Below are 12,867 nucleotides of genomic sequence, written 5' to 3' on the forward strand. Positions count from 1 at the left end.
TTCTTTACAGCAAACCCCACTCCATGCAACTGAGATTAATCCAAAAGTCTACCCTTCCAGAATGCATATCCTTTTTCCTCCCTCAAGTGTTCTTCATCAGCTGTTCTAGTTTCCAACAAGACAAAAATATTGATGTTAAACAGACTCAATTCATGAGCAATGATGGCCGTATGTCTCTCTGGCTGGTCACTGCTTGAGTTTTCCATCAGGGCACATATGCTCCACATTCCAAAATTTAAAAGTTTCTCACATTTTGGACGACTGGGTTGGTGATTGTGCTGGACGCAGTTATCCAGCCAAGAGGAACAGAGGCAAGACGATTTTTAGGGCACCTTTTCTCACCCCCTCCCTATGGGGGGTTAGCAGAGTGGGCCCTAAAAAGGACTGCCAGGTGACATCATCCCATTGCCCCAGAACCAGTCGCTCCCACCAGTCCATGCTGCTGGGGTGGCTCCACAGGTGTCAGGGTGCAAGGGGGTGGGGTGCAGGCTGTGTGCACTCCGTGTCCTCAAGGGGGCTGTTCTGCCTCCAAAGGAGGAGGGGGGTCGCTGCAACAACTGTGCAGACAACGTGGGCAACAGTGCCCGTGATGTCCGCATTCAGTGCGAGGAACAGGGTGTCGTCGGCCATGGTGCTGCTGTGCTGGGGTCCCACGTTGCTCCTGGCAGCTTGGCAGGCCTCGACTAGTGCAAGGCGGGGGAACTGAAGGGGGGCTCTCTAAGGCGGCAGCTGGCTGCGGGCCCTGGAAGGGCTTGGCAGCCATGCAACCCTGTCCGCAGCATCTCCGCCTCCCTTCTTTCGAAAGAGCGCTTGTACATGTGTGCACACTCTCTTTCGAAATAATGGGATGGGGTTTTCAAAAGAGTGGGTTGGAACCGCGATCCACCTTTGCCATGTGGTCATGTTCTTTCAAAAGACGGTATATCGATTTCTGAATTTCGATTTTCCTCTTTTGATGGTGGGCTCCCATGTAGACACAGCCTATCTGTGTGTCAGTCTGTGACTAGAAACTTCCACTTCTCACTGTCCTGTTCCCATTGCCAGTCGCCAATCCCAATGAACTTTTGCCTTGTGCAAGTGTTGTTTCCTCAAACCTGGAAAATGCCTTTGCAATACCATTCTGCAACCAAAAATATTTATGTAAGACAAAATTTGCACCTGCAACGAACTGTAGGCACAATTCCTACCTCACTGACATGTTTGGGTTACATATAGTCCCTCAGTCCTCTAAGTGGCATGACTAGCTCCATTAAAATTATTGTACCTTAAAAATAAGAGGCCAGTGAGAAATCACAGCAGTAGCATCACTGATGAGTTCATTGTCCTATGAAAGGTGAATTACTGTTACATTATCCTGGGCTTCAGTTAGTTGTATTCCTTTGCTTGAATTCAAATTATTAGTAGAGTTGGATGGAGAACTGCTTCAGAGAGGATTTAAAATGAAAACTTCCCTGGGGCAGGCCACGTGGTAGCTCTTGAGGAGTTAAGCCTGTAAGCTGGCAGGAAGCCCAGTAGGGTTCTGTCAGTTTTTCGAGGAACTTAATCAAAATGAAACCAGTTTTGTAAAACTATTCAATTAGTTGCCAAATCCTGACAAATATTCTGTTGGAATTTTACCAACCATCTCTAATTACTTCTAATAGCACCATATATTGTAAACAAGCACAAAGTCATCTGGGACTGGTGTATTAACTAAGATGGTATCTACTACATCTAACAGGGCTACAAGACTCTTCCTCACAGGGTCACATCTCATGCTGTCAAAGCCACCCTGATAGAGGCATGGCACACAATAACCGAAGCATATTGGGTTCAACAATGGAACTGAATTCCAAGAAAGAGATCACACATTAATTCTTTTTCACTGCAGAAACAACTGCTTTCAGTGTCTTCATCTAGAACTGGAACAAGAAACTGACTTCAAAGAGACTTGTGCTCCTTTGTCACTTTTAAAAATGCCACCCTGAGGTGCCCAGATTTAGAATTAGTTGAAAAGGCTGATCTTGGTCCACTGGTTAGTATATTGTCCATGCCATGTTTTTATCCATCAACTTATTACAAAGACAGCTACGTGGGTTAAAAGCAGGAAAACGGTGATGCTCATAAGCAGGCTCAGAAGGATTAGATTTTATGAATAGATGTTAGTAGAATGTCAGTTTCATCATACATACACAGACCGAGAAAATATATTTCCACTGAAAAGAATCAAAATTTACAGATAGGCGAAGTATGAAAAATATTGCAAGAGAACATAACGTTTGATTTAAGGATATTTCCTTTGCGTACTTTAACATGGAATGTTGACAATTTGTGTTTTAATGGTTAAAGAGTTTTAACTTTTTGAATCTCAACACTGTCATTAAATATTTATTGTTAGACTCTTCCTATAATTTTCCACAACTGTGAAAATTTAAATTGATAAAAAAAAATTTAAAATGTTTACACATAACTTTATGTAATGACAAAAATGTATATTGACAAATTGAAAAAGGCTGAAAAATAAATGTGTCAAATTATGAAAAAAATATAATTCTGCCAACTCTATAACTGGAAAAACTGAATGAAAAGTGCTTGTAACACACTGAACCTTTTTAAGAACCTGCAATATTGTTTCTTAAATCAGTTGGCTCTAAAATATTGAAGGATTTTATGGAGAATATTTTGATAGCCCAATTACACTATATACTCATGTTAAATCTGGTTTACTGTACGCATAGGGATAAAGATAAACATGGACAAGATCCTCAGCATAGTTCTACTGAAGGCGATGGAGTTATGCCAATCTACACCAGCTACACAGCTTGCCTCATTCTGCCAGTGTAAATACATGGACTTCAGTGGAGCTGTCCTTACTCACTCCCTCAAGGTTGACGTTGGCCCCTTATCTTATTTAGATAACATGTTTTAAAATGGACTAGAATAAAGAGGGGAAACTGATCGGCCAAGACAATGACAACAAAATCATACAGCTTTATAGTTTGGATGATGCTGACAATAATCTTGCTTCTTGAAAGGTGTAATAGAAGGAAACCCACTTTTCTTTGAGTTTTGAAGACACCTCACTTTGTGCTGCCAAGTGCTTCCAATACAGGTAGGTATTAAGAACACAAGGCTGATGGCTGAGCCTTATATTACTGTATACATTTTACTTGCTCCCCCACCTAGGTGACAAAGTGCCTATCTTACATTTGAATAAATACCTTTAGATCTTCTATTAGAACTGTCATGATATGGTGGGTGAATATATCAATATTTGTAAAGCTCTGAGACATTCCCCAATAAAAGATTATATACAAGTGCAGTATATTATATAGTACACACAGAGAAACCTAACAGATATGGTAATGCGATCACTCATACTTACCATAATCAAGAATTGTAACAACTCCTTTGGTTAAAGCACTGTTCTATCTTTTCACATTTCTTTATAGACTCTGGATAGCAAAAACACCATCTTATTTCTAGGAGTATTTGATAATCAGAATAATCCTGGGAACAATTTTCAACTCCTAATAGCTCAGTAAACTAGAATGTTTAGGCAATTTATTCTCTGCATATTGTCAGTATAGGTAACACTCCATTTCTCATGAATACATTTTATTGTTTCAAACTGAAATCCAGCACATGTGTTTCCCACAGATTATCTCTAGAATCATTTTCTTTTTGCTATGGAAATTATCTGAAAATTGTTCTTTGATACAAGGGAAGAGTTTGCAAGGGCACATTGTACAATTGCTGGAATTGTGCAATTACCATTTGTAAAGAGAAACTGTTATCAAAGTAACTGCAGGGGACATCTCCAGGACTCCTCTTGGTGTCAGGAAATTTGAAATATACATTTGTCTAACATGAATTTCACTATAAACCCTTCTGCATAATGAATAAGATTTGATTTAACACCACAGCAAATTCTGGTGTGCAGACCCAGATAACAGGGGTGCCTGGGTCAGATTACCACACCCCAGCATCCTTCTCAGCACCGGAACTGTGTAGTTGCAAGTATTTTGATATCAAGGTGCCTTCTATCTTTGTACGATCCTCCCTAATGACAATGCTGAAGAACACCACTCAGGCCAGATCTGTACTACAAACTTATATTGGCACAACTATGTTGCTCGGGGATGTGAAAAGTCATGGAGATATATTAACTATGCTGATAGGGGGAGTTTTCCTGACAGCCCTCACTAAAACGCAAACAGTGCAGCTGAGCTGCTGTGAACTGCAGATCCACCCAAAGTCAGTGAAGAGCTGGGGAGGGGGAAGAGCTGGCTATCATAGGCCACACTTTTTACTGCTGCCAGCTGAGAAAAAGTGACTGGAAGCAGGTATGTACCATCTCCAAAGGGTCCACTGTTCATAACGAGAAACAGAGGCCCTGTTTTTCTAAGAGGCATCAAACAGTTCAAACTGATGGATTATATTCTGTTGTTGTCAACAATGACAATGAGAGGAAGAGAAGGAGGAGGAAAATACAAAGAAGAAGACGATGACAAAAAAGAAATAATCCTGGGATCAAAATCTCCGTTCTGTACCCCAGTTAGTAAATGAGGAAGCTAGAAATCTCCACAAAATGATCATTTACAAAGACTAAAAGGAAAACAGTTTTATACATTTGTCACATATCAAACAGAGCCACTCCTTAAACATTTCTCAGTGCCTAGAAGCAGATAAAGTAGCTAAAGCCATGCACACTCCGGATACTTTTATTTGTTGCTAGGCATCAGCCACTGAGTCACACCCTAAGATATCAGTTTCTGAGCCACACAATCAAAGACCAGCAAAATGATGTAATAAACGCCAAATCCAAATTTGTAAGAGGTGGGGAGCAGAAAACTCATGCAGTCAGTCAGGGAAATTAAAAATACAAAAACAAAAAATTCCACAACTTTCCTCTGGGGTGAATTACTTCTAAGTTACTCTGTCTCTGATTACACTCTGTTGTAACTGATACTGAGATATTCCTGTCAATGCTCTCTAGTGATGTACAAAGACAGCCAGAGACTGTGGTAAAATCCTAGCACTAATGAAGTCAATGGCAGAACTTCCGTTGTTTTCAGCAGTAAGGATTTCACCCCAAGGTGTTTTGGCACATTTTGCCTAAATTCCTCTATACGCAAAATCACTGAATGAATTAGTGAATGTTCCCCAACACCTGAAAATCCTCAGTGCTGTACTGCAAGTGCACTCTACTCAGCTGGATTCTGGAAACACATGAATGATAACATTCTGTACTTCTATAGTAATTCTCAGCCAGTGATCTCAAAGTACTTTTAACAAGGAGATATTACTTCCTTTTACTGAAGGCTAAATGGAGACATAGAAAGCTAACTGCTTGCCCAAGATGAGACGGCTATCCAGTGGCAGAGATGTTAATATAAAATGGGTTTCCTAATTCTTATTTTCATGTATTGACCTGAAAGCCATGTTCTTCCAATATAAAAGTTCACTGTCAAATAAGAGAAGAGTATCTTCAAATCACTGTATTGTAGTGAAGAGCAATTTGTGTAACAATTAATTATATAAAGCTGTGATTAAACCTGCTTAGTCCCTATCCTCCTGAAACAGCAAAGAAGTTTTGAGGATGAGCTTTCGTGAGCACAGATTCACTTCATCAGATGAAGTGAGTCTGTGCTCACGAAAGCTCATGCTCAAAACTTTTCTGTCAGTCTATAAGGTGCTGCAGGACCCTTCGTTGCTGTTACAGGTTCAGACTAACACGGCTACCCCTCCGATTCTTCCTGAAAGTACAACACCCTCATCTTCCTGAAAGTACAACACCATTAAAGTCATTAAAGTCATCAACTCACCTTAATTATTCTGTTTATCCTGTGCAACATTTTATACTCAGCTAGCAAAGTCACACCCAGCTGGTCCCTTGACACTAACAAAAATCAGACACTTAACAATAAATATTTGGAAACCCCAAATTTGTTTTTAATTGAAACACTTGATGAATTAAGAGAAAATTACATTAAGAGAAAATGAATTAAGAGAAAATTACAAGGCCATTTAAATTTCAAAAGGATGTCACATACAGTGCAGGTTGTACTATACCTCTCATTATTTACATTTTAATCATTTCCTTTCATAGCATTGTGCTGTAGATGACATCTACTGGGCAAACATAGGATTGACGTGTCCAGCATACCATAGCTTGATGGGTACTCTATCTTACTTTCCCTAAATTGCCAAAAAGAACAAATCACTATTTTCTCTGTTGGACAGGCAGGCAAGATGACAGACTAGAAGCTCAAGCCCTCAATTAGCTAGAACCAGTGGAAGAAAAGGGGTTGCTTTGTTTTTCAAGGTGAAGGGGTAATCAAACTGGTCTCCATGGATGACTGACTGTCTTGACTATATCCTGAATGGTATGTCTATTTCAGCAGCTTTGAATGGGAGCAGAAAAAGCAGACATTGGGGAAAACCGTGTTTAGTTGTTCAATCTCTTTTGCTGTTACAGTAATAACCTCCCTGCCCTGTTCCACTAATGATCAGCAGCAGACATTGTGGGAGCATAACTTTAAAGTGGTATTCAAACACAAGTATCTATAGAGAAAATACAGAAATTTCCTCAGACTTTATGACTAATTATTCCCACTGAGATTATGTGATGCCATTGATAACAAGGACTAGATTCATGAAGGTGTCGTCAGGAGTATTTTCCAGGGTTCGAGGTGTGGGTTGAGATTTTCTTTCTGTTTTTTGGGTGTGTGGGGGACAGAGGGACTGAACTGAGGAGCAGATTTTGAATAACTCAAAAAACTTGAACAGCATACATCAAATAATAGAAACATTCAGTGCCTTTTTAAAACATTTTTTTCATATTAACTATAGACCGATACAAACAAATTCTTAAAGATAAAGATACAAATGACTTGATTTGTAAAAGTTCAAGAGTGCACGCATAATTTTCCACTCAGTTTGCATGTGCAGCTGTAATGGTTGGACAGGCATATTAGATACTTAAAAGCACAAAGAGCCAGATGTATGCGTAATGTGACTGACACAGTCAAATACTTTGATTTTTATAGTAACTGCACATGAATGCAGACACAAGTTCACACTCATTTGTGTGTGTGTGAATGAGGGCCTGATAGTCTGAAAATGGATCCATCATTTGCATATATTTGAAGACTTCAAAAGGAACTGTTTCCAAAGGGAAAAAACTGCCTATGCAGCCCTACGGCAAGAAGGCAAACACGATGGTGCAGACGTTATGACCCAGGTGATGACCTAGGATTGCTCTTGGGGGGGGGGGGCGGGGAGAACACACACACACACACACACACACACACAGAAACCTCCAGATGCTTGAATAAATAACATCTATTGGTATGAATTTTATACCAACAAATATTTAACAATTGCTAAAGATTATGGAAAGAAAAGTTGCTGCAGATATGTGAACGTTTGGCCTGTAGATTTTGTGAATGTTTATGTATACACATCCAAATACAAAAAGAGTATTGATGAACATGTTTCCCCTAATGTGTTTGATATTTAGAAAATCTTAGTGATGCAAGAGAAGGAAAAGGTTTTAGCTTCTGTAGGTGAAACAGTCTTCTTTCGGTAAAGTTCTGTGTACAGTAAATTTTCATACGTTTATATGTGGAAATTTTTGCTAAGGTACACATATTCTTTTTCCCCTTTTTTCTGAACATTAAGGTAAGATCTCACCAGGTACTGTTCGTGAACTGAAGATCCTGGAGTAGAAATCTACCAGTAATTCAGTGAAGAGATTTAGAGGAATCAAAGCACTCAGGGAAGCAGTGCCTTTAGGTGGCCAGATTAAATTCAACCCAAAGACACATGCTAGGTTGGATCCAGTCATTTTGTTATAAATATTCTCCTGGGATACCTGGAAAAAAAAAAAACAGACACCACTGCAAGTGACAAACATAAGCAATACCAAGGGCCACATCCCACAGGGGAGGTGCCTGGTGTGATTACTGTGTAGCCACAGGGGCCTAAATGGATCCTGAAATGTTAGCCCACCTCCAGGTTGGGCACATTGTAACTATACAGTTGCCCAGACCATGCCAGCACCCCAAGACTGAGTCCACCATTCCAGGCCACCCATGTCCTAGGGAACGACACTGGGGAGTCACTAAAAAGCAGAGTGCTTTCCCCAAGCCTATGAAAGGAAGCTGATTGACAGCTTGTGGCGTAAGAAGGCTACGCATGTAGGAATTTGGTTTTACTAGTTGATGACTTGGAGAATACAGGTTTTATTGCACCAAAGATCTCTGTAGTCCTTTTGTAACTCAAGGGGAAATAAGGACAATGACACCATTCCTAATCTCCCTCCAGAATCAACTCTTTCTCGGTTCAAAGGTCAGGGGACACGCATGAAAAGGTAGAAGTAAGCCTGGAGGTTACTGAGGCTCTGAGGCTAAACTGCAAGGGATGAGATGGCCACAATTCACAGAGGGCAGCTCACCATGTTCATAAATCCTAAGGATCCTCCACCTGAGAAAGCAGATCTTGATGCTGGCTGGCAGCTTTCCATACACAACCCAATATTCCTTCCTTGTCTACACTGTGTGAAGACTCCACCTCCCTGAGCATACACACTGCTACGTGAATGCCAAAGAATGTTTCCATCAACCCAGCTATTGTTGTGCAGGGAGTGGAGAGTTCCTAAAGTGATGGAAAACCTCTTCTGTTGCTGTTGTCTGCGCCTGTATTACGGGGATACAGTAGCATACTCAGGGTGCTGTAACTACACTGCTCTACCACCTGTGTTGCAGATATTGACTCACTATTGATCAGTTCAGTTTACTCACACATCTGTAGCTTATGTACCCTTCACTGCCCCTCACGACCACATAAACAGAACTCAAGATTTAGCTTCAAGTATTTAAAAATAGGAAATGGTCATTTTATCTTTAAGGAAACAAAGGCCCGTTCTACACTGAAGAGGAAGGTCAAATTAAGATACGCAATTCCAGCTACATTAATTACACAGCTGGAGTTGATGTACTTTAATTCAGGCTTCTGCACCATCTCCACTGCGGGAGGTCAGTTGGAGCGAATGGTCCCATTGACTTCCCTTACTTCTCACGAGTTGTACCAGTGCTGATGTGGGGGTGGGAGAGAGCACCCTGTGAGTTCGATTTAGCGTGTCCCTAACTAGTTACATTAAATTGAATTCCAGAAGACTGACTGCGGTAAAGGTCAATTTTTCCAGCAGTGAGGCGCGCCTTCCTAAGTAACTCCAAACTATGCAGCATTTCATACTATAAAGAGGAAAACAACCCATTTCCTGACAAACCAATTGAATTAGGTATTCATTAACTAGGCTGTATTGCACCTTTTTGGCCGTTTTCATAAATGGAGCTGAAAAAAGTGCTTCTGCAAAATATTTAGCACACATAAGTGAAGTTTTCAGAGTCCACTAAACTCACCTATTCATACATAAATCAATGGACTGCATATACAAATGGAAAATTGCGCATACAAATACTTGTTTGTGTACGCACACATTCTGGGTAAGTCTACACTACAGCAATCTTTTGAAAGAGAGCATCCACACACAAAAAACAGATCAAAAGAGTGATCTGCTCTTTTGAAAGACAGCATCCACACAGCCCCTGTTCTCGTGAAAGAATGGGACAGGGATTGAAAAATCAGGCACCATGAGGACGGCTCTTTCGAAGAAAAGGGCCCAGGGAGCATCTATACATTTTCTTTCAAAAGAAGCTTTTGAAAGAAGGTGTTCTTTCTAACATGGGAGTGGAAGAGCGCTTTCAAAAGGAGTGCTGCATTCTTTCCACTTAATTTTGAAAGAGCGCTTTGTGTGTGTAGATGTGCTACTGGATATTTTGAAAGAGCCCCTTCTTTTAAAAATATTTCAAAAGAACTTGCTAGTGTAGACATAGCCTCTGTGAACTGAGCTGAGTAACTATGCATGTAAATCTTTGTGGGCACAATTTTAAGGCCCGAGTCTCGAACACTGGCTTGTGTTCCCATAATTTGAATGGCAGTAATGTCTAGAAGGGGGGGGAGACACTGTACTAGATACTGCACAAACACATACAGTGAAACATTTTCCACTCTTCAAATCTGATTTTATCAGTAAAGGGTTGCTGTTACCGAAAATGATCATTTTCTAGCAGCCTGAGATATTGAGTGGGGAACAGACAGTTTGTTCCTTCTTTGGTACAGTCAGCTCGTTACGGAAGGAAACATTCACTGTTAGTCAAAGGACTTGGACCCGTTTCCACAACTCAGGTCCACTACTGCTGTTGGAATTCCATTGTCTTGTAGTATCCTTTGGTCACAAGAAGACATATCATTAAGTGAAGGGGTTGAAATTGCATAGCAAAATGTTGGTCTTTTGTTGAGAAGCTTGAATCAAATCTACCATCTTAAAAACTCTCTCATGATTACATTTCATCCCACTTCATAAAATTACCACAAGTACCTCTTTCACTGTTCAAGGATGAACTTGTCAGGAAATTAAATTGCTTCTTATATGTAAGAAGGGTGATAGTCAGAAGCAAAAACTGGGATTACTGGAAGAGCAGTGTGTTAAAGTTTCAACTGTGGCTGCTTGCAGAGCCCACCTGACCTAAGACGAATGGAAATCTCCAGCTTCCAGGTTGTTTCACATTCCCTTGACCTTTATGAATGTAAATACTCCCTTAAATATGAAAAATTAAAAGCTACAGATCAGCAAAAATTGAAGAGCTGAGTGCTAATATCAACTTGACTTTGTGCTTTACATAACAAGGCACACTCAAAAATAAATGCTATGTTCTGTTGCCCAATTATAGAAAACATTATGCAGTACTTTTGCACACCTCATTAACACCTCAAGTGTTCAGCTCTTAAGAAGTATGTTGAGATAGTGCATCTATTGTTGGAACAAAGGCACTTACATGATTCATAACACTGAGGAGAGATATCAGTTGCTGAAATAATAGCAAATGACGTGAGGATTTTTATAATGGCTTTCGGAGTTCAGTTAAGTAATGATAAATGAACAAGTAGGTATGAGAAGCACCCACTAGACCAGTCTGCAGCAGGCTTCCTTTAATATTTTTTGTTGGTGGGATTGGGCGATAAAGAGGCATTAAATAACTTGTTTCTGAAATGTGACTTACAAATATACGGCACCCAGGGTGTCCCTCTGAGGATCAGTTCCTCAGATGGTATGAACTAGCACAGAACTTCAGGATTCAATGGGATTGGTGAATGCTCAGCACTCTGAAAATGAGTCTGTTTTACTTAGGCACCTCATGAATATGTATGAAGAGGCTTACATTTAAGCAACCAGGCTTGAAAAGTTTAGCCCAGAGAGATGGTAAATTGGGCAGTGAGAAGGGAGATTACATTGCTGCTACTGCAGCTATATTACTCTTCTGTGGATATTTGGATTCCAGGGGCTATCGATCTAACACCTTTCTCCAACACTACAGGTTTCAAAGGCTTGTTTATTTAATCACTGGGGAGAAAAATTATTTCCAAGCTTTTTCTAAACTGATATTTCACACAAAAAGTTTAAAAAAAAAATCAACGCAATAGAAATGTAGAGGTATCTATTTTAAACACCTTAGCTGCTGTGTAGTTTTATTTGTATTTACACCATAGCTTCAATTATTTATGAAGAGTTTTACACTGAAGTTATCATTGTGGTTATTATTCAGCTCTGTATTAGAAGTGGAGATGTGTTACAGCTTAAAACTGCTACATTGATAAATAATGCAAGCCAGCCTTCTTGCACTTCTCCAACTCTTCAATTTCTTTTTTAAATGCTGAATTGCGTACAGAGAGACTTTAAAAAGAAGTCTGCCAGAATTATGGGAAGTTTGCCTGCACTCACCATATGAAGGAAGCATATCAGGTATTTAAGAACCACGTAATTGTGCTCAGGAAGTCCTTGGACTATTTGTTTGCAGCTCGTCACTCGTAAACTGCTTTCCACACCTGTAATAGCAATGTCACATGTGATGCCTGTTGCACCGTATTACAACACAGACAAGGTTGCAATATTCCTTTTAGGACAATTTACATACTCAGTAACTCCTGGAAAATATGGTGAAGTTACTTCAGAGCCGTGTCTACACGTGCCCCAAACTTCGAAATGGCCACGCAAATGGCCATTTCGAAGTTTACTAATGAAGCGCTGAAATGCATATTCAGCGCTTCATTAGCATGCGGGCGGCAGCGGCACTTCGAAATTGACGCGGCTTGCTGCCGCGCGTCTCGTCCAGATGGGGCTCCTTTTCAAAAGGACCCTGCCTACTTCGAAGTCCCCTTATTCCCGTGAGCTGATGGGAATAAGGGGACTTCGAAGTAGGCGGGGTCCTTTCAAAAAGGAGCCCCGTCTGGACAAACCGCGCGGCGGCAAGCCGCATCAATTTCGAAGTGCCGCTGCCGCCCGCATGCTAATGAAGCGCTGAATATGCATTTCAGCGCTTCATTAGTAAACTTCGAAATGGCCATTTGCGTGGCCATTTCGAAGTTTGGGGCACATGTAGATGTAGCCTACATTTACATCTCTGTAAGTCAGAGCTGAATTTAGTTTGACTGTGTACACTCCTTCCCCTTGCTGGGATAATAATCACTGGTATATCTTTGGATTGTGAAGAGACTTTTAACTAAAATTTTCAAAAGAACGTCCAATCAGTTAATTAATTAAAGCCTCACACAATCCTTGTGAGATAAGCAGGGACTATTATGCTAATTTTATAGACAAGAGAACTGAGACACAGAGCGGTGAAGTCACTTAAAAGTCATGAGTGATGTCTACACTAGCACCCCCATTTCGAAAGGGGGATGCTAATGAGACACTTCAGGATATGCTAATGAGGCATTGCAATGAATATGTAGCACCTCATTAGCATAACAGCAGCCGCAGCA

At 40.5% G+C, this 12,867-nt stretch overlaps 1 protein-coding gene across 3 annotated transcripts in view; it reads right to left on the minus strand.

Moving 5' to 3' along the window:
- ARHGAP8 (Rho GTPase activating protein 8) overlaps nucleotides 1–12,867 on the minus strand; it is a 218,876-nt gene that overhangs the window by 62,608 nt on the left and 143,401 nt on the right. For 2 of the 3 annotated variants that reach the window (XM_075003559.1, XM_075003569.1), the window contains 2 exons: nucleotides 11,828–11,931; nucleotides 7,628–7,858 (listed from right to left, as the gene is read on the minus strand). The exons of the other annotated variant lie outside the window; for it this stretch is intronic. In XM_075003559.1, coding sequence (XP_074859660.1) covers nucleotides 7,661–7,858; nucleotides 11,828–11,931 — 302 coding nt within the window. In that variant the 3' untranslated portion in view covers nucleotides 7,628–7,660. Of the gene's footprint in view, nucleotides 1–7,627; nucleotides 7,859–11,827; nucleotides 11,932–12,867 lie in introns of those variants that run through there. 3 annotated transcript variants of the gene reach the window in all.

Source organism: Carettochelys insculpta, chromosome 1 (genome assembly GCF_033958435.1).
Source record: "Carettochelys insculpta isolate YL-2023 chromosome 1, ASM3395843v1, whole genome shotgun sequence".
In the NCBI taxonomy this organism is placed as follows: domain Eukaryota; kingdom Metazoa; phylum Chordata; order Testudines; family Carettochelyidae; genus Carettochelys; species Carettochelys insculpta.